Source organism: Mugil cephalus, chromosome 2, assembly GCF_022458985.1.
Source record: "Mugil cephalus isolate CIBA_MC_2020 chromosome 2, CIBA_Mcephalus_1.1, whole genome shotgun sequence".
Lineage (NCBI taxonomy): Eukaryota > Metazoa > Chordata > Actinopteri > Mugiliformes > Mugilidae > Mugil > Mugil cephalus.
Window position 1 is genome coordinate 9,138,884 of NC_061771.1, and position 22,043 is coordinate 9,160,926.

General features: G+C 39.8%; 1 protein-coding gene across 1 annotated transcript in view; it reads right to left on the bottom strand.

Moving 5' to 3' along the window:
- dnah6 (dynein, axonemal, heavy chain 6) overlaps positions 1-21,885 on the bottom strand; it is a 44,532-nt gene extending 22,647 nt beyond the window's left edge. The window contains exons 1-44 of the mRNA XM_047574785.1: positions 21,711-21,885; positions 21,328-21,408; positions 21,137-21,213; positions 20,842-21,018; positions 20,119-20,397; positions 19,860-19,994; positions 19,674-19,773; positions 19,015-19,090; positions 18,662-18,848; positions 18,460-18,546; positions 18,257-18,364; positions 18,047-18,130; positions 17,818-17,938; positions 17,200-17,351; positions 16,789-16,941; positions 16,346-16,597; positions 16,128-16,256; positions 15,840-15,953; positions 15,563-15,706; positions 15,277-15,432; positions 14,924-14,974; positions 14,108-14,200; positions 13,877-13,996; positions 13,047-13,227; positions 12,799-12,895; positions 12,378-12,603; positions 12,028-12,192; positions 11,677-11,787; positions 11,476-11,601; positions 11,167-11,322; positions 10,028-10,189; positions 9,118-9,255; positions 8,474-8,641; positions 8,209-8,357; positions 6,778-6,885; positions 6,477-6,603; positions 5,698-5,910; positions 5,394-5,615; positions 5,071-5,193; positions 3,782-3,964; positions 3,357-3,500; positions 2,673-2,891; positions 1,172-1,319; positions 696-853 (exon numbers count right to left, since the gene is read on the bottom strand). Of these exons, the coding sequence (XP_047430741.1) occupies positions 696-853; positions 1,172-1,319; positions 2,673-2,891; positions 3,357-3,500; positions 3,782-3,964; positions 5,071-5,193; positions 5,394-5,615; positions 5,698-5,910; positions 6,477-6,603; positions 6,778-6,885; positions 8,209-8,357; positions 8,474-8,641; positions 9,118-9,255; positions 10,028-10,189; positions 11,167-11,322; positions 11,476-11,601; positions 11,677-11,787; positions 12,028-12,192; positions 12,378-12,603; positions 12,799-12,895; positions 13,047-13,227; positions 13,877-13,996; positions 14,108-14,200; positions 14,924-14,974; positions 15,277-15,432; positions 15,563-15,706; positions 15,840-15,953; positions 16,128-16,256; positions 16,346-16,597; positions 16,789-16,941; positions 17,200-17,351; positions 17,818-17,938; positions 18,047-18,130; positions 18,257-18,364; positions 18,460-18,546; positions 18,662-18,848; positions 19,015-19,090; positions 19,674-19,773; positions 19,860-19,994; positions 20,119-20,397; positions 20,842-21,018; positions 21,137-21,213; positions 21,328-21,388 (6,180 nt within the window). The 5' untranslated portion in view covers positions 21,389-21,408; positions 21,711-21,885. The remainder of the gene's footprint in view (positions 1-695; positions 854-1,171; positions 1,320-2,672; positions 2,892-3,356; positions 3,501-3,781; positions 3,965-5,070; positions 5,194-5,393; positions 5,616-5,697; positions 5,911-6,476; positions 6,604-6,777; positions 6,886-8,208; positions 8,358-8,473; positions 8,642-9,117; positions 9,256-10,027; positions 10,190-11,166; positions 11,323-11,475; positions 11,602-11,676; positions 11,788-12,027; positions 12,193-12,377; positions 12,604-12,798; positions 12,896-13,046; positions 13,228-13,876; positions 13,997-14,107; positions 14,201-14,923; positions 14,975-15,276; positions 15,433-15,562; positions 15,707-15,839; positions 15,954-16,127; positions 16,257-16,345; positions 16,598-16,788; positions 16,942-17,199; positions 17,352-17,817; positions 17,939-18,046; positions 18,131-18,256; positions 18,365-18,459; positions 18,547-18,661; positions 18,849-19,014; positions 19,091-19,673; positions 19,774-19,859; positions 19,995-20,118; positions 20,398-20,841; positions 21,019-21,136; positions 21,214-21,327; positions 21,409-21,710) is intronic.
- Positions 21,886-22,043: the final 158 nt, after the last annotated feature.

Here is a 22,043-nt window from a genome sequence, read left to right on the forward strand (position 1 = left end):
AAAGGACAATCTGCATTAAAACACCAGCGGCGCAAATTAAGTTCATGCTGACTGTGTAAATACAACAACTAAAACAACGACTTACACTTTTTACACTTTTAGACTTAATAAAAAAAATAATAATAAAAAAACCAGCCCTGAATAAACTAAAAAGTACTCTGACATTTTAGGAAATACGGCCAGTGCAGTCTTCCGCAGAGCTGGATCAATTTCAATTTCAATTTCATGTCTGTGAATCAAACACAGTTTCTTGACAATTTAGTGTAACTTTGGACAATGGCTGGAGACAGGAGGAAATAGTCAGAGTAGTTTTGCCTGCCTTGCCTTGTTCTTTCTAGAAACTGCAGCACTGTCTCATATGCAATATCTTCTTTGAATATGAGACAGTGAAACTTAAAGAATCAAGATAGCGTGGCTCAGCTGTACCTGTACAGATGTAGGGATCATGATCATATATATGCCAGCAGTGGGGAGATGCGCAGAATGGGTCATAAAAATCAGCTTTCTGATTATAAGTGGAAGGGTTGTGGGTAGGTGAAATCAGACATCAGAGTGAATGTATTCATAACTAGTTTCCCATAGATGCACGCACTGTTCTTATAGGTGTATAAGTTACAGTTGTTGAATGTACAGGCGTACTATAGTTACTATTCATTCATTTAGTCATTACAACCAGGCTTGTTTTATTTGAGTACCTGGATCTCCTTCCAGAAGAACTTGTTTCTGTCATAGAAGCCAGAAAAGTCCTGGAACTGACGCAGGAGCTCTATAGGAGGCTGGGAGCCGTAACTGTCCAGCTTAGGCATGTTAAGGTCATCCACAAACACCACTAACTTCTTGTTACCAGGAGCACCTTCATAGAGGGAAGATAAAAACAATGGAAAGAAAATGAGAAAATGGTCAATAGACATGCAGACTGACAGATGAAACTACAGAACGCTGGCGTGTAGATGGAATTTGGAAGCAGGAAAGGGTATATGAACAGATACATTAATGGATGCATAGAAGGGCAAATGGGCTGCACCACCAGTTTTACCATTAATGACTTATAGCTGCCAGCTATTTTTAAAATGTCATTACAACCCATCTGTGTATATGCATATTTAAGTAGCTCCACAGAGATTTTAAAAACGATTTTTTAAAATAGCCCAGGCCTAACTTGTTTTCCTACCCAGAATGTTCTTTCTCTTTTTCTCCAGTTTAGACTCGATGATCTCCTGTGTGCGGGCGGAGGAGGTCTGAGCAGAAAAGTTGATGTAGACTGGAAGATATCCTGCATTTTCATGGATACTGTTAAGGAGGCCCCGGGCCACCACAGACTGAAAGGGACAGACACACAGAAATAATTCAATACATGCACTAAAAAATTTTACAGTATAAACTAAATTTGGAACACTAAAATCTGTTTATTGTATAATCATGAACTCCGTGAACTGCAAGTGCAAAAAGCAACAAAATGTACTTGTTGACACTGTGACACTAACACACATTGACGTCAAAAGCAGCCAGTACTGTGAGCTGGTGAGCAGCACATGGAGTAGATGTGCTTTCAGGGGGCTCCTCTATGCCAGTCAGTGTGGCCAAGTCCACTTATTATAAGTGACTTGGGGCTTGTTTTTCTGAAAAGTTGCTTACAAATATAGGTAGTCGTGGGTTGGGTTTTTTTAGGGCTTGTTTCTAAAGTGTTGTTGCTTCATTAATAAGTTGGCAAGCAGATATCTTGCACACAGTGTTAGCGGTATCGACGCGGATCATCAAGATTCTTGAACACGCCAACGGCAAGTTTGATAAATTAGAGTGAACATTTCAGGTGGTGCAGAGTTCTCAAAGGGATCAAGTAACAGACATGTTGCTCTGTTAAATTGTGGTCTGAAAATACTAACTAAAGTCTTGGCCACAAAATTAGGTAGGAATATTTCTGTAATTGTACATACGCATTAATGCCATTAAAATGGTTGCACTTCCAAGACTATTATCTTTTTCAAATCCTCCCCATTTATTTGCCATTACGTATTTTTTACAACTGGATTCAGTGCTCCTGTCACTTGTTTGGGCAGATAAATATGCTTGCATCCCCATTTGCAGAACAACCTGTCAAGTGGGGTCTTGGCCTCCCTGTATTTCGGTTGTATTACTGGGCTGCAAGTGCAAGGGTTCTCATCTTCTGGCAGGTTGGTTCTCACTATGATGACTATTCCTCTCAAGCTGTTTGGCTACAATTTCACTCTTGGTAATTATTTGAAAAAACTGACTCAAATAAGAAAAGTGCTTTGACTACCAAATTTTTTCGATAAATGCCCCAGTGACAAGCAATCACAAGTCTCCATCATCCTCTTGCTTGTAGAGGTGGCTTAATGAATGGTTTAGTCTCTAGGATGGAACAGATTCATGGTATCATGAGACAGAAGGCACTGGCCTACTTTGGTTATTGTATATATCCTCATATAACCTCTGTCTTAACCTCTGTAAATTTCTTCATTTAACAAGGTGCTGGAAGCTCATTATGGATGTAGGTTTGTTTCTATTTTTTGCAAAAAATTAAAATATCTTTAAAAAAGCAGTTCTGTTGGGAGTTATGTGCCGCGTGTGATTTTAGATGACTTCTATCCTTTAAGTCATTCTGCTACTCTCTCAAATACAAATCACTGTCATGTATTACTGGGAATCTTTACCTTCCCCACTCCAGTGCCACCAGTGAAGAGTACAGAACGCCGTACAGAGAGCAGATTCTCCATCAGGTAGCCATAGCGGACAGTGTCTGTTGTGGGTACAAGCATCTCAAAAAATGGTTGCTCGCTGTTGTATTTAAATGAAGGAATTATCTTCTCCCAAGGTTCCAGACGCATGTGACTGAAGTTCATGTACACACTCCACAAGGTAGACTTCGGGAGCTAAGCAGCACATATAAAGACAAATTCAGTAAAACATTGAAAACACACAAATCCATACCAGTGCCATCCTTCTATCAGATGTCATTTGCTATGAAAATCGACTTTGTTGTTGTGTATCTAATTTAGGACAATGCTAAAATGTACAACGAAACGCCCACTCCAAATGCCCTGGATGAGCAACTGATAGGATTCAATCAAATTTCAGATTAGCTGTGCTTCATCTAGATAAACCCAATGCAAATGTTCTGATGAAATATATATCCTTCAGGTCTTTTCATATTTCAAGCTTAAACCAGCAAATGTTTTAGAAATGGACTTGACTCTCAGCAAGATAGATGGGGCATAAAACAGCACCACTAGATATATGAAACACATTTGTGACATTTTGTTTGTGTGACAAGAGTATACGATGCCATGCAGCTTAATGCTCTTTATGCACTAGTGGGTCAGTGCGCAGGAACGTACCTTAGCATTTCTGTTCTCTGCAAACTGTTCTCTAAGGAATGTGTCAAAAGCATCCCAGTAAGAACAGGTCAGGTTGCCACCTATTGCCCATAGGTAGCAAAATACGAAGGTTTGACAGAGCACACTGTTGCGGTGTTTGGAATCCTGCCAGACAAACACAAACATGTATAAACATAAGGAAGTTCAGTGGTCCAAATTCAAAGCAAATAAGAATGTCAAAAATGAAGTATGGACATAACCTACATATGTTTGTATTATATATCCTGTAATGTCACTTTTGTGATATTATTTTAATGGGTGGTTCAAGTAAAGTTGTGACCTCATTTTACAGCATAAAACACTAAATATTTTGGATTGCAATGATGAGCATGAGTTTAATTATTGTTTGACTACATAGAAACAATTTAATGTTGTATTTAATGTACCATATTTAGGTTTGGCCCTCCTTTTCCCAGCAGCAGTGCCTCCAGCAGGCAGCACAATGTGGCAACTTTACTGATGTCAACCTGGCGAATTGCCTGTGTGCAATACTTCAATACGAACTGCAGACCTTTTTCCACATACTTTTCAAACAGCTCCAGCAGGTAAGTGAGCACCGGCTCTGGAACCTACGGAGGCAGCAGGGAGTGGAGCAAGAATTAAGTTTACAAAGAGATTAACATACTCTCAGCAAGACGATGGGATGATGAAACCATCTCCATAGTCACTCAGGTAATCTAGTTAGTTTACATAGACTTACTTGAACAGCACTGTGGGATGCACACTTATTTAGTTTTAGACTAGAAGATTGACTTCTCTAATGTATGGCTGCTTGAATAAACCAGTCAGCACATGGTTAGCTTAGCATAAAACACTAGAATCACAGGAAAAAATCAGAAGTACCCCTTGTCATAAAGATCTGGTAAATGAAAACATTCGCCTGTTAGCTTCTCTAAAGTTAATTTATCTTCCTTAGACACATGCTACTGATATGAAGGAGAGAGAGAAAGAGGAGACGGAAAATTAAAATAAATGTGCTCCCATTGTACAGAAAACACACACACACAGTTCCTCAGTGAATCAATACAAAATGCATTAAACCTCTAATAAACTCTAACTGCACGATTGTTGAAACTGCAATGATAGTTATTCACACTGAAGAAGCTGAAGTAGAAGGGTTAAAAAACTCAAAAGTAAGAGATACGCAAATGCAAACGGAAAAACTAAACGTCATCTTATGAACATAGTGTAAAAAAAGAGAGTCAAAAGACATAGAGAGAAAGAGTGATTCACAACAAGGGGAGTGGTGTTAAGTCACCCCAAGTGGCCCAGGGGTAACATTGCAATCCATAAACTTTGATGTGACGTGCCATCAAAGTTTATGCTGATGCTGAAGGTTTACTGCTTTAAATTACTACGAATATACAGGCACAGCCTCACACAAAGAGAATAGAGACATGATATTGTGATGCTGCTTACAATGAAATTTTGTGTCAAACTGCAAATACAAATCCTGTACATTTTTAGGAGATTTCATAAGGGGCAATTTGAACAAGGCTTTAACAGCCTTATGGAAAAAAGGGACTAAAAACTGTTTCAACAGACGACCTAAATCTTATTTGAATAATAGTTGTTTATCTATAGTATATGGCCCATGTTAACAAATAAATGAGTTATAAATGCTTCTAATAATAATAATACAAAAATCTATAATCAAAGATACAGGATGTATTACTTTGTCTCCCAGACCGCTGATCCACGTCTTTACATAGGGCATCCACTTGAGCTCATCAGGATCAATGTATACCATCCCACAGCGACTGACTGTAGCTGGAGATGCCACAGCCAAGTCCTGGACCTGTAATAATCAAGGAGATTAAAAAATGGATCAATCAAATACTGTAGAGCCATATTAGTACAATCTAAACCACAGAGCTTCAGAATCAAGCATTATCTGCTTGGGCTCATATTCAAGATACTCAAGTGCAAATGGATTTAAAATGCTGCGTACTGATTAGACAAAATATTCAACACCATTTCACTATGTTTAGGTCTAACCTCAAACACCATATGTATGGATGGAGTAAGTTTGATACGCTCGCTATTGGCCAAACAGAGCATCTTGTTGTCATCCAACACGGTGTTCATGTTCTCAATCCACAAGGCGTCGACTGGCCCATCGCAGATCACCCACTTGTGAATATCACTGGTGTCATTGACAGCGTCACGAACACTCAGTGCCATCAGTCCATCACGCCACTCCAGTGTCAATGTGTTTATCTGAGGGGTCGGTGAAAAAATAATGAATTTTGCGAGATTAAAGACAATTTCTTTTTTCCGTATATTCTGCTGTCTGTAGTACCTCTCCATAGAGCTCTCCCATTGAGACAGATTTTGGATTGAGTACATATGTCTTCACAGGCTGGTAGAAGGGGTTTTTAGCCTGGAGCCCTGAGCGATGGAGAGTTTCCAGAGTATCTGCCAGGATGGTGTAGACAGTGGTCTTACCTCCACCGGTGGGCCCTACCAACATTACACCATGGCGCACTATCATGGTCTCATAGAGCTGAATCACCTGGTAATAAAAAGGTAGGGCACAGGAAAGGAATGTGAGTTTGTTTCAATGGTGAATTGTTTTACAGAACAAACCAAATCTGAACATGTTTACAGCTACTAAGGTTCAAAACATGAGCAGGTAATATTAAAATATAATGTGGATGTGTATGTGGAACCAATCCAAGATATGGCTGACAAAATTCTATAGCTTCCTTGGTATTCAAAGCCTCATAGAACTTAAACCATAATAACAGAAAACGTTGTTGTCCGAGAACTATAAAATATACTATAACTTCCAGTAATATGAACACGTTCACATTGTGCTTTGCTCCTTAAGAACTTTGAAATTTCCCTCATTTATTCATTTACATGTACTGTAAATTAATTTCAATTTGAAGAAATACTGTAGGGCTGTAAATACTCAGTAACATACTAGCCAGCAGTGCTTACTAAAGTTCAACTCCAGTCTACAGCGTCCAATTGTGTCACGGACTTAATGTGCTTTTTAATATCTAGTGCATTTATGTCCAGTTTAATATACCGCTATTTAAATTCTAGACATTGTGTTTTCCATCTGTTCTGTACCTTATTGGTCATGGTAGCCAACGGCTGAAGGTTGCGCTTAACCAGAGACTCCAGGATGGTAGAATGGAGAACACCATAGTCATGCTCAGGGATGCACACACCAGGGAAAAGGTCTGATAGGATACCACTGTAGAGGGAGGCAGGGATTGGCATAACACAGACACACATGAGAATTTAATGTCTATAAAAACCTCTCTTACTTTTTAAGCTCATTTTTTAATTTAATTTTTAATTTATTTTTTTCATGTTGTAAATTATCAACTTATTTTACCAGTGTGCTTGTAATCTGAAAGTGGCCTACCCAAACAGCACAGCATCTTCTGTGAGGAACTTTGGCAAGTTGGAATCCCTCAGAGCTCTGATGAGAACCACATCTTCACTGAGGCAGGGGCTATCTCTCTTTAGGGACCTTAAAACCAAAACACATCATACTTTACTGAGTGTATGCATTTTATGTTAATCTTGTTATCCGTACGCATTTTCTTCTTAGTGAGAGATTTGTCATTGCAGAGTAACTGGAGGTCTACAAATAAGCTCTATAATGCAACTAGTTGTGTTTATTCAGCCATCCTAAGTCATAAAGAAACAAAGTGGCGTGCCTTTCCCGTGATCACCGATTTATCTCTTGTAGAGGATTAGTCTGTTTGCTTTATCTTTGCCTTGACAGTAAATTCAACTTTATTATTCAGTAATGAAATCATCCAGCTTCCAGTTGTTATTTACTCCTTCATGATTTTACTAAATAAGTGAAAATAAATTAAAAAAGCAGAAAAACATGAATGCAGTGGGTGTCAAGACCACAGTAACTGAAATTGAAATAAATATAATAAATATTATTTTGATGAAAGTAAGATTAATTAAATCATAATAAAGAGACTCCCTGCAGAAACAAATGCAGATAACAAGCAGCCAATGGATGCTGATTTTAATTTAACATGGCAAAATCTTCACAGGCTGGCTGGATTGTAAAAAAAAAAAATACTACTACTACTACTCTGACATGTGAAAGTGAGAGAGTTAATGCATGTGTGTGTAGCAAGGAACGAGTACATTCAGAGGAGTAATATCCAGTCAGAGAAAGACAATGAATCTCAAGGTAATAACAATAGTCCCTTGGGCTTTAACTAAAAACGATCAACTACATTTGGTCAAGAACATCCATTAATCCACTGAGATGTAATTATACAGCCACAGAGGCCAGAAACTATTCTGTTTTTGTACTTGTTTATCAAAAAAACGTTAAAAACTGGCAACTGGACTTATAGAGTTTATTGAAGATGTTTCACTGCTTGTTCAAGTAGCTTCTTTAATTTTAGAGGACTGGTGGTTAGCTGGCTGTGGTTTAAATAGGAAAATCTGTGAGTGTTCTCTGAGCCATCAGAAACTTGCTTGACTTGTGTCTGTTAACCACCACATATCGAGAATTAGTGCAGCAGTCAAAAAGTGCTCTTATTCTGTTTATTATGCAATAGTTGCACTGAGGAAGAATGAGGTCATTTCAAGAGTCAGAGGCTCATACCCTCTAATCTGAATCACTGCTGGTACAGTTTAACTCTTCCAGCTCTGGAGTCAAGTACTTAATTTATATTTAACATTCATAATACTGTATTTCAGTAAACTAGCTCAATATAATAAAAATGTTCATGCGTGGATGTGTGTTCAATTGACAGTGGGTCCTATGAGACATTCATGAAAAGGATAAATCTTATGTGTGTCATTGTGATGCTCTCACCCTGCCATGACCAGGACAGACTTGACGGCTCTCATGCCAAAGTCGTAGTGATCCTGCTGGGACAGCTGTTCTGAGCACAGCTTGTACATCTGTGTCATCTTCCTTGCAAGGGTCTTACTGGACTCAAACCCTTCTGAGTACAAAATCACCTGGATCACCAGAGCAACAATGACAGAATTATGGAGACATAAGAAAAAGGAAATGATCAAAAATTATTTGGAGAAAAAAGCAGCAACATACACTAACTCAGAAAACAGCCTGTTACCTCAGCAATGAGCGCATAGTTTGGCACCATCATGGCTATCGGCCTGAAGAGAGCTTTCAAGTTGTCGGGAAGTTCGGTCCTTCCAGCATAGCCTGGATTCATGGTGATGAATGCAGCACACGTCATCACCAGTTTGATCTCACGGCCCTCAAACCGAAACCTTGATAGCTGCATGACAAAAATGAATGAAATGCTTTTGCTTGTGTAAGTGAACATGATGTTTTGCAATCTATACATGCAAGTGAAGGTTATATAGCGGTGACTTGTCGATCTACAGTAGGTCACCGCCAACTATTAGGCCTGAATAGACTCATTCATTTCACGTAACCGCTTGTCCTGTAGAGTCTGTCCCAGCTGTCACTGGTTGAGAGGCATTAGTGCTCACCACCATCCACTGTGCATACAGTAACATACAGTTATATAAAGCTAATTTGTTTATGTTTGCTGCATGATGCACTCTGTGTGTTTCGAAATTCAAACCTTAAAAGTTGAATTTCTTCATTACTCAACTGTGAAGCCAGAAAAAAAAATACTTCCCAGAGATGCTTCATCAATTCATAGTACTCTACAATACAGCACAATGCAATCTCATGAATTATTATCCATACATGGAGAATAATGGGTGTTTGTGTATGTGTTTCTACCTTAGCAGCTTTAGCGTTTCGTATGGTTATGAGCTGCTGAGCGATGACAGACAACACTTCGATGTCGATTCGGTTGAATTCATCAAAACAACACCAAGCTCCTGACTGAGCAAGCCCACTGAAGAAGCGCCCCATCATCTGTAAGAGAGTAATGTGACCAAGCAAGGCGAGGTTGAACATATGGTAAACATGCTTGATAAATAACTAAACAAATCAAAGCCCTGGCCAACACACTCCAGGCGTCTTCTGGCAACACAATAAACAAGTATTGTAGACAGAGAAAAAATGGTTTTCCATTTCTTGTCAGAACGTGGCTTCAGCTATAGGTCACTGACTTCAACCTACCTGTCCTTCAAGACAAAGCACTGTTTAACATGAAAATGGAATGCAGAAAGTATTTCAAGGTTAAAGGTCCAATATGAAGTTTCAGGGCTCACAGAATACAGATATACTATGCTCTTATATTTAATTTACCATTTTATATATGAATGAAACATGAGTACCACGTGTGTTTCTCAACTGATCATGAATGAATAATCTGGATTAAAGATTTAAAGAAAGCAATTTTGAATGCTATGATCAAATCATTTTAATTGAGCATCATAGTATCCTAGTATCCCAATGATATGAATCAGTGATTGCATTTAAAATATATGTTATGGTATTTTTCACAACAGTACAGAGCGTTAGTAGGAGGCTTGACTGCTTTTGCAATAGTGCCATCTAAAGGCAACGCCTGGTATGTACAGTCAAATTGAGACGAAGAAAGCAGGTACTTAAAAAAAAATTAAAAAAAAAGTCAGAGGCTGTGGTAGTAGAAGTGGTTTACAAAAGAAGAAAAAGACATATTTTAAAAAATAAAGACTTAAATGCAGTGTGATATAGATTTAATCAACCACTCATGGCTGACCTTATAGTCTAGTCCGTCAGAGCAGTTGAAGACAACACACTGGATGGCCAGGGCCTTGGCCAAGTCCTTGGTGGTCTCTGTTTTGCCTGTCCCTGCTGGACCAGCTGGAGCTCCTCCCAAGTCCAGCTGAAGAGCCCCCATCAGACACAGGTAGCAACGGTCCTGTACATCAGGAAGACATAAAAATACAGAAAAGAAGGAAAGAGCACATTTTATCAAAACTGAAATAGTCAACAGAGTCTGTGTCTCAATCTCATTCACATGGCAAAGACTATATGCTGTATTTGTCTATACTTTCATATCTTACAGAATTTTATTAGAGCATTTAAGAGTAATCTAAACAAATGTGATTTTAGAAAAAAAAATTGTAACTAAACAGATTAAATTAAGGTTTGGTTAGTGTGAGGCACGTATCTTGGACAGCAACAGTAACTCTGAAGTTCAGCACATCAAACATGGAATAAATATCAGATACTACATTAAAATAAAAGTCTATTTGTACTATGCATTTATTGTTATGGCTTCCCCAGCTTTTGCTGCCAGTGGAATTGACACAATGGTATCTATCAACGATTCTTCTGCTGACAACAGCAGCACAGTGAAAGCGGAGGTATCCCAGGGCATTCTAAGCTCTCATATTCAGCCAAATCCATCAAAACTCAGTGGGCAATGTTTTATTATTGCGCAGGAGACAATGTTTAACATTCACCCAGAGCAACCAAAAAGCTATTCACGATGAAGAGCCAGATTATTCTTGCTAACAAAAAGCTGAAGGTAGCTACAATGTCTAGTGGCATCTATGGGTCAAATACTTCCAGCAGTTATTGCCTGCAAAGCATCTTGCACTGTGGTACTGTTTGACATTATTATGATTTGTTCACTTTGTGTGTATTAGTCCCGATTCTTTTCAGTATCCACACAGCCACTGCCGTCCCGTCTGTGTGTCAAAGGGCTATATCTCACATACTTTATCGAAAACGACAAAGCATTTACAAACTCCCTTTGAGCAGAGCTCACATGGGAGGAACCATCTGCTTCAGCCACGTAGAGATAGCAAAATGCACTATCCGTCCAAATATTTAGCATCTGGATTATATGTCTGTGTGCATACATAGCTTTGATAATATTGACTGTTTTACCGTAAGCGGTGTGATAACCAGCCTGGGACAGGCTCCCAGATATTCATAGCCATAAATGTAAGTGGACAGAGCCATTGTGGCTACACAGTTGTCAAGGTCTAGGTCCCAGTAGTAGCGTAGCTGTCGTTGCCATTCAAAGTTGGACCTGGTATCCACCTGAAAAAGAATTCTGAGTTATTACAAAGCATTTTCTAATTATACAGATCACATGGAACTTTCCAGTCAGCTCCTGTACTATTAGAACTAAAGCAAGAACAGACATAAGTATAAGCTGCTCAGTGATGAGGTACTGATATCACAATATTGTACCTTCTGCCTGACTAGATCTGTGACAATGTCTCTGGCATGGACGTCAATGGTGATGAGGGCAGTGATGATATTACGGTGCAAAGCAGGTAACTGTCCTCGTACCAGTGCTGCCAGGGAATTTAATCTCTGTAAAGAACATGCAGAGTCAAGCTGACGATTCAGACAGCGTCAAAAAAAAGAAAGCAGTTCTCTATGATTTACATCAAAGTTGGTGAATTCAAACTCCTGCAAAGCAGCAAAGTGGTCGTGGTCTCCTTCCAGACAGGCGTCCATGTCCCTGCACCACATCAACTGTGAGATGGTCAGCACCACCTGGTGGACAAATATACAAGCCATTTAATTTTTTACTGGAAAAAAAAAAAAAATCAGTCAATTAATGACAGTTATAATAATCCTAAATAAGACAAAAACAATATACTGCATTCTACTGCATATTAGAAATATGTATAATAATGTCTTTAATAAATGTAATGCTATAACATAGCAGCACACACTGTTGCTCTCGAAAACTGGTCTCAGACTTCATTTCAGAACGTATATGTGTGTGTGTACCTGCGACGGATGGCCAGCCACCACCCATTCCTCTCTCGACTTAACCTGGTAGTCTGCAATGGCGGCCTTGCTGAGGCGTCGCAGTGAGGAGAACATCGCCTCCTCTACTTTGCAAAGCCAATCTTCCACATTACCGTGTGCTTTCAGACCTTTAGTCAGACACACCTGAACAAATACAAGGGAAAGAACATTTATGGTTAAGGATCCGTTGAAATGCATTCTCCCTTAACAACGAACCATCTATTTTGGTGTGGAGATGATGAAGCATAAGAAAACATTTACTAATAAATTTACTTAAAATAATAGTTGAAAAAATAAAAATTCTGTTGCGAAAATGACTCAAATCTGACCTTTTCTCCTTCAGGGGAGACCATACTCAAGATGTCTTTGCTGTATATGTTCTTTGGTTCTCCACCATCTACCACTCCCCCTGCACCAGAGGCAGCATCAGGCAGCAAAGCAAACTCTAGTCGTGTAATAGCGTCAAAACACTTCCTGAGGTGGGGCTGCACTGCCTGAGGGTTTTGTGTCTGAGCCAAAATCTTTAGCAGCTCGTCATTGGATAAGAAACAAAATCTGAAAATCAGACATGCTCTGTGTAAATGTTTGAACTTTGAATCTCATCCTTGAGGGCAACGTTTACAGAATAACATAACATACCATTTTTATGAGAAACATGCAATGCATATGGTCCTGTATGAACATTTAAGATTGATAACAGATGATATAAACTGTCTCATATCTAACAAACAATTCATGTGTGCACAGTGCCTTGGAAAGATGACTCTCTTGGACTCCAGGTAATCTTCCAAACACTTCTGTATCTCATCCAAAAGAGTGTTGTTGTGCTCAAACGTTTCCAACAGACCTGTGTGGAATAATGTGACAGGGTTGTACGCAGTGTGGCAATGTGGTCAACTCAGTAAGAGATATGTGTGATTATGAAATCAGGTGAGCTCATTTCAGTTTTAACTTGTCTAACTTGACTATTTTTCAGTGTAGGCTGTACAGTCACCTACCAGGTTGCGTGGCTGCTTTAAGGGCATTGGGCATCCTATTGACCTTTGCCATGATCTCTTTCCAAGACTTGTCCACCTTGAGGAACATCTTTGACTCGGCAGGCAGCTGCCTTGTAATGTCTGGGGCCAAGAAGATACTCTCCAGGTATAGCCAGTTTCTTTGGCATGTAAGCCACTCATCCTGGACAAAAGGTAGATTAGATGGAACAGAAAGAAAGTGAAGGGGAGGAAAAACAGCAAACAAAGTGAGCAAAAGGAAAACAGAAAGGTACTAAGGGGAGTAAACTGTGGCTTTATTAATACCAACATTGTTGGCGTTTCCTTAAATGAACTGAAAGACTGAACTCAGTGAACACTGAGAACACGTTTTGTGGCTTCTTCTTGTTTTCAGCCACTAGGGAGAGCTGTTGCGTATCTTTTAAATCCAGAGTGAAGCAAATTTGCATCAGTGAGACAAAAAACATTTATTTTCTGGAGAAGAATCATTAATTCGTGGGGGGACTGCTGTGACTGGGTGAGAGGCAGGGTACACCCTGGACAGGGCTAACGCAGGGCTAACACAGAGACAGGCAGCCATTCACACTCACACTCACGGTCAATTTAGAATCACCAATGAACCTAAGGAGTATGTCTTTAGACGGTGGGAGGAAGCTGGAGTACCTGTAGAGAACACGTGCAGATACAAGAAGAACATACAAACTCCACACAGAAAGGCCCCAGTCTGATTTGAACCCAGACCTTCTTGCTGCAAGGCATTAGTTCTAACCTGGTGAAGAAATAGTTGGGGCTAGATTAAGAATCATTGTATGGTATTCTTTTTAAGCACATACCAGTGTTTGATTGAAGAGGTTCAGCTGTTGCAGCAATTGGTCCACCTTGACCTTTATGGGAGTCACGTAGCGTGAAGATGCCACTGTGCCCACATTGATAATGCTATCATCCAGTAGCACCTTCATAGTAACCAAACACAAAAGCCCAAACACACATGATTAGAGACATTGAATCACTACTGCTGTTTTTACAAAAGACTGTGTGAATGCTGCTGCTGTTAATGTTACCACCTGGATATCATCTGTGCCTCCCAAGATGAAGACTTCTTTGGAGTCACCATGAGGCAGGACAGTGAACTCTGTGGTCTTCCATATATCATCCACCTGCATGATCCATCAACAGTTGTTATACAATATAGGCTCATAGAGAAGAAAATGGTGTTCATAGCAAGACTTTATGGATGGTCACATTGGTAAAACTAAAAGATAGTAGGCTGATATTCTTCTGCGGGTTCTTGTTAGTTAAGATAAAAAGATACCACAGCCATGACAGACATTAAATTAAAAAGCCCCCTGACTCACACATTTAAGTCTTAATTGTTTTATGTGTTATCTCTTTGTGGTAACTTCTCAGACAGCTATGACATTTCATACCTGACTTTTTACCTTAATAAAAAAGGCAAATAAGTCAACTTCTCAAAGTGTTGAAATGAGACATTATAAAATCACGCCATTAAGTATGTAGCAATAACTGTAGCACTACAAAATTATATCCCTGTTATATTCACTAATAAGACATTATTTTAAATCCAATAATGTCACATGGAATCAGGGGCACACCACATGCCAACACACCCACTGCAGTTTGTGTGGTGCGTATCAGTCTTCAGAAATAGAGACTCAGCGTTACATGATTCCAGGGAGCATCTTTCCAAGTATTAAAAATAGTAGAAATCTCTGAGACAATGTAACTGTTCATTCCTGAGTCATCAGAATAATGATACCGCATATATTAAACAGAGAGGACTTAAACTACTGCACTATTGCAGTTAATCCATTAGATAGAGATGGAGATATAATACGTGCATATGTATATAGTTCACAAACCTTTGTAATAATGGCCCCCACTGATGCCTCTCCTGAAGCCTTTCCTGAAACCTAAAAGTCAAATGTTGTGTTAAACGAAAATCTTGATATAGTGGATAATGAATTTCATTTCATGTTTCATTTCCTCAGACACAGTTATCTAAGCTGAGCTCACTACTTGGACAGATTCAGATATATATAATATTCATTTTACTTTGGGCTATCTATGGTTGTTATGTTGAATTTAATGAGAAGATGATAGTTTTGGTAAAATTTACATAAACTGACCTGCATGAGCACTTAATGGCACTTGGTAGCCAGCAGAGTCTCACACAAATAGGAAGAAAAGCTCAAAGTATCTATATGTACGTTACCTCCTGTATCTCATTGCCATAAGAGAAGATGTTAAGTTCCTCCAAAGCAGCCACAGTAGATTCCTTCACATTTAGTGTGGTCCCCACAACAGACTCCAGGTTCTTCCAGTGTTCTTGTTTCATACATGGGTTACGCAGGTCAGTGATCACAGGAAGCTGCAGGAAAACATATTATTGTCGGTCCATTTTTATGTGACACCAAAAGGTTTGTGATAAAGTTCTTTATGCCACACACAAATACCACACACAAAGGGTCAATCACTACAGAACATTTTGTTCTACACACCCTCTGCTTCATGACTTCAACCTTGTCCTTCAGACTCGGCAGTAAATTGTTACGTGGCAGACCCTTCTCCAGCTGGTTGACATACTTGGTGTATTTGTTGATCTGTGAGGCAAACTGCTCCAGGTCCAGTTGCTCAAGCGTGCTCTGAGGGTGAGGGAACATAGAAGAACACAAATATATTTGGGAGAGAGGAGAAGCACTTCGCATACAGTACATCTGCCCATCACACAGGAGGCGTGTTCAGGCTACACACATCGAATGTACTTGTGCACCTCACCTGCCGCCATCCTTCCTGTAAAGACTTCCAGTTCTCCAGAGAGTCCCACAGCAGCTGCTTTAGTCTGAACTCGGCTGTCAATTCCTCCAAGGTGTCGAACTTGGTCACCTCCATCTACATTCAACAGAAGATGGAGAGTGAAAGTAGTTTAGGCTGTACTGGTTGACTTGACTGTATCCTTTTCTGCAATGGACCCAGTTATCCAGTACGGACTTGGGACTTGATCTGGGACAAGTTTGACAGAATTATTTTGAAATCACAGACTGAGTTTCCAAACATCTATAGCACCTTGAATTTCTTCTGGTAGGAATTATAGTCAGATGCTTGGGCCTGAAGTTCATCAATGGAAATCTGGATGTCCCCGAGTAGCCGACGCACTTGGGAGGAATCTGTGTTGATGTCTAGGATCTGAGGATCCTACACATTGAAAAACCATTAGGCAGCCAAGTAAAATGGAACCGAGTCGTGAACGTGGACCCACGCGGATGTATTACTTGTCCACGTACCTGCGACTTAAGCTTGACTTCCATCGCAGCGTGTTTCAGCTTCTTTATGTCCTTGTTCAGAGAGCTGCAAAACTTGTCCATGCTGTTGTCCTTTTCTGCTGCTGCCTCATCGATGATGGTTTGTAATGAGTTAATGGAGAGTTGCAATGTGGCAAAAGTCGCAAGATCATCAGGTGGTGTGGGAACTGAATACATGTTGATAAGATTGTACATTTTGCATACTGTCTCCTGCTCTTCTTCTAGTGCAGGGATCTGGTAAGATGCAGTAAGTGAAACAAGGAAAAGTAGAGCACAGGTAAACAGCATGAAAAAAAGTGTCAGGAGGGAAAATAAAAAAGGAAAGACTGGCTCGATGACTGTATACTATAATTTGTTATTGCTGATTTTGGTTTGTTACAGCAACTATGATTGACAAGTTATATTAATGAGAATATACATCTTACCCTCTCCTGTATCTCTGCCAGGAATATGAGTGAGCTGGCCAACTCAGTTGTAGTCGAAGGACGGAACTCTAGTTTAAACTGGGCTTCACAAGCCTCTGTAATCACTGCATCTAGCTTCTTCTTAGCTAGCCGTGTGAGCATCTCATTGATGACCTAAACCCAATTCAGAAAACCACAATCATTTCTACATTCTGCATTTTCGCTTTAGTGTTGGTTTAGTCTTTTGTTTTGCTGGCAGGTATTTTCATTTGATCACTCATTTGGACTTCACCTCGCTTGTATTCTATGTTCAGTGAGGGTGAATTAATATAGGAAACAGCTCATTGTGATAAAGTTTAAATCGCATATTTATGACAGTCCACATGGCTATACACCAGTATGCACAGCATGTGTGTGTGTATATTAGCCAACCTCCAGACAATGAAGAGGAGAAGACACAAGATTTTCTTTGAGTTGTGTTTTGTCCACAAGCAGTAAACCAAGGTTTCTCTTCTGTTGGATAGCTAAGGCCTCCGTGTGCTCTCTGTGATATAACTCCAGCGCTTTTTCAAAGAAGGCCAGATCTGTGAAAGAAGTCAGCATACATCACCGTACACGGAACAAACTTGTTATTGTGCACAATTCAACCTTTACTTACAACTCATGTTTTCTTGGTTATTCTTTATCAGTCAGTTTTTCTTTTTTTGTAAATAATTTTTTTTAAATATATTCAGCACGTTGGTTAGAGTTCAATAATACACCCAATGTGCCTTGATGAGAAATGCACAATGCAAACATAACATTTGGTGCGTTTACAAGAAAATTCCGCGGGGCACATTGAAGGAAAAGAAGAGCCTTTGCTTGTAAACACCCCGGGAAATGCATTTATATTTTTGCTCTTAAGCCCTCAGTGTTGTCATGTAAAAATATTTTACTATACCTATGCAACTGATGACAAAAGCATCTTTTCTCATCAATAAGAGAAACACCGAGATTTAATCAACGCTATTCTGAGCTTAACTGTTTTTATGCTAATGTGTGGTACATTACCATGTTCCTGTTGCCGCATCGCATCCAGATCCAGACTCTCATTCTCTTTATAGAATAATCGAAAATGCTCAAATGTGTGTGAGTACACTTTCGCTGCATCAAAGGCAAACCGGAGTGATTTCTGAGGGGGGAAAAAACAATCTAGCCTCATACATATGCAGTGCAAAACAACTTCCACCTCCACCTCGAGACAAAAACAAACAAAAAACTATGCAACATAAAAACTGACCTTGATATCCTGTATGATACTTTGAAGGTGGCCATCGTTGTCCAAGATAAATTCCAAAGAGGGGCCGTTTTCAAACTTATTTGCCTAAAATTTATAAAACACGAATATTGTCTGTAGCTCGAAAAAATCAGAATGAAATCTTAATGTTACGTAAGAATTCAGATCAGTAGAATTAAAGTCAAGCTGAAGTGGAGCAGATATTTTTACTACCTCATAATGTCCAGAGTCAAACAGAGAATCAAAGTCACAATCTTCGGTAAGTGCCTTAACTGACACCAACATCTTCTCAAACTCCTCAATAATCTCTGCAACAGTCTCCTGCAAGTATTATCAATGCGTTTACTGTTGGTAAGTATTTAATGAGCAATAAATAACTTCTAAAGTAACCACTGAGAGCTATTTGAAAGGCAAACCTGAAAGTTTTCCTCAGAGGGTTTGTAAGTCAAAGCACTGGTGTCCAGCATCAACTCAGTCATGAATACAGGATGGACACCTTCAGACTAATAAATAAATGCACACCAACAAAAAACACACTGAACACATATCTGTGTTTGCTTGACAAGTTGATTAGCAGTAGATAATAAATAGTTTCTTGTTACTGAAACATTGTCATACCTTCTTATCCCTCTCTGTGTCAGCTGGGTCAGTGGCAGCCTCAGGCTGCTGGCTCCAGCTCTGAATAGCGGCGTGGCTGGGCATTTGACTTATCTGCTCCTGGAGTTTAGTCAGTAATATATTCACTGCATTCACTACCAAACTGTGCAAGGTGTTGACAACCAAATAGTCCACAAGACGAATGAAGCTGTGTAGGTAAGACGACACAGAGACTGGCTCGTGTTTTCTGGTTGTAACAGGTCAAAATAGCTTCTGCTTGTGTCATTAAACTATGAAGTGGGAGGTATGCTACGTTTGCTACGGAAGTTAAGGATAGAGAATTGAAAGGAAACAAATACAAGAAATTTACCAACCAGATGAGTCGGCTACAGAGGAAAGCTTTGTTGAGCATTTCAATAGGGTCAAATGAAAAGGTTCCATTTCCATCATCTGTGACAATAAAAAAATTATCAATCTCTCAGCTTTTTGGTTGATGAATAGACACCAATCAGGCATAATGTTACTGATGTTACTGACAAGAAGTAAATGACCTTGACCGTCTTGTGACAATATAATATTATGCTGGGAAACGTTTGGATCTTGCATTCAAGTACCACCCACATAGACCAAACCAGGCACCCCACCCCATAGCAATGACAATCCTTGATGGCAGCAGACATCCCCAGCAGGATGCAGCCTGACACAGACACACACACAAAAATGGTTCAGGAACAACTAAAAAACATGAAAAACAGTGCAAGGTGTTGACCTGACCTCCAAACTGACTAGATCGCAAACTGTATCAAGTATCTGTGGGATGATCCACAGAAACCTCTCCCCTCAACCCACAGGACCCAAAGGACCCCACTAACAACATCATGTTGCCAGACACTACAGGACAAACCTCAGAAGACCCATGTCCATTTTCTGATGAGTCATGACTATTTTGGAAGAACAAGGGAGACCTACACAATGGGCAGGCGGTCATAATGTTGTGTCTGATCAGTGTACATGTAAATGTAAATGTACTCACCAAGGTTAGATTTAGATTGAGTTTCCAACAAATAATGGCGACAGGCACAAATAGTCACGTTCTTTACCAGGTCTTGAAACTTCTCCAGGTCATTCAATATCTGACAAATGAGAGCAGTGGTATTGTATCACAAAGATGCTTCAAACAGATCTTCAAACGCATCTTTGTATAAGCAGACAATTGCACCTCTTCTAGTTGTTTGAGTTGGCTGTCCTCAAACTCCTGCAGTGTGTATGTGTGTTTCTTCTTCATTTGACACAAGCCTGTGTCATTGATTTGGTAGCACATTTTCCTGATATCAATCAGTGCAGGACTAAGAGACTGTACGACAGAACAACATAGTATCACATTAATTGAAAGTTGTAAGGTTATGTCTTTCTCAGTGAGTGTATATTTATCAATGTTCAACATCATTAAGACAAGACCTTCATTTTGAGACACTTACCGGATTGACAATGAACAGATGCTTTTGTATGGCCTCTTTCGCCAAATGTATCTTCTTAGCACGGATTTTGGTGCGCCAGACATAGAAGGGCTTCCATTTTTTGAAGAGTGAGAAAAAGGGGATGCGGGCCAGTTTGCAGTGGTAGTCACGAACTTTTTTCCAGTGTTCCACTGGCATAAAGTTAAAATCCGCCCCATGCATCAACATCACACCTTTAATGTCAATCAAACAGTCGTCCTCACTGTAGGGATCCAGATTTGCGTCATTCTCACATAACACCTGTCAAGGAAGAGTAGGGGTTAACACCACACTCTGGTGTGGATAAGAAGTGATGAAAAGACACACGTGTATGAGGTCAGGCATTTCATAGGATATTTTAGATGTCTGCAATTTCATAATAGAAATTATTTCTCAGTAATTTGTCAATTGTGGACATGAATTAAAGATCATGAATTCTTAAAATGTCATCTATGACTGCTCATTGATGTCTGAGAGGATGCAATTGTTTTTAGTTTCAGATGTTCTCCCCCAAGATACCTATTTGTTTGGAAGACAACTCTGCAGTGTAACGTAGAATATGTCCAGGCTGATTTCAAATTTCCACATCAAACTTTTTTAAGTTGCTTATTGGAGTAGGACTGAAGGTAAAACTTCCAAAAACAATGTCCTAAACACATTTTTTAACAATGCTCTTCCTTATTTTCGTATGTGTTTGTCAGTGACCTTTGTCGTGGTTTTCAGAGGAGGTAGATGGAGAGGCAATTGTTGACGGCGCTGCCATGGCTGTGCTTTCAGAGGTGAAGGTGGCTGAGTGTACCAGCCAGGAAATATCATCTGCTCGCGGGCTTTTAAGTGCTGGAGACTGGGTTGTGTCCGTGCTACGCGTCTCTTCAGCACAGCCTTCGTGACAAAATGCAATTGTAAACAACCAATCTTGAATCAGCACCTCTGAATCTGTGCAAAGGAAGCATTAAAACTAGGACAGAATATGTGGCATTTGCTCGTATCTTAGTCTCACCTGTGGATCTTTAACATGAACCGGGGGCCTTGGTAAGATAGTGGAGCCCTGTAGTTCAGGGGGTCTGTGCAGACGTTCTGGGACAGGTGAAGCTGAATGTAAGCTTACTAATGACTTTTATTTATACTGTTTACTGGGATTCAAGGCATGCGAATGATAAGATTGAATGGCAGTATATTAGTTGTGCTTACCTCTAAATTCACTGTCCCTGCTTTGGCCAGGGAGGCCCGGTAGGGAGGAGGTGGAAGTCATGGTCTGTTTCCTCACAGGCTCTAAGGCCGAACAGAGGAGAGGTAGCGGTGCATTCAAGTACTCAGTACGGTAGGTTACCACCAATATACTATAACAATAGATTGGATTTTAGCAAATTCAGCTATATCACCGTGAGTAACTTTATTGGTGTTAAAAGTCACGTTAGTTCGATGTGTGACCCCGGAATTCTATTGATAAAACGTCAGTACCAGCAACACATAACACACTGGAAAATGTAAGTATTTATGTTGTCACCGGCTAAATTGACGCACTGAGCCAAGCGTTAAGTTTACGCTAATTAGCAGTGTTATTCCAAACTTACCGTTGAGTTAGAAAACATTTTCAGGTTGTTTAATATTTGGTAGCACGGTCTTGAATATGCATTGTTGAACGGCGTGCCAACACGATCTCCAGAAAGTTTTTGGATACTAGTTAGCGAGCTAACGACACGGCTGTAATCTAAGGGCTGACAACCGTTGCCAACGGGGGGAGTTGAAGTTTACGGTCTCCAAGCAACAAAAATGTCTCCCGGCATGCAACGCTTCCAAGTCAACCTCAGGGAGAGTTTGACAACTGCAAACAAATGAAACCGTTTTAAAAACACTAGGCAATTAATTTTTGTGAACTCAAACATATACACAATAAAAAAAAACAC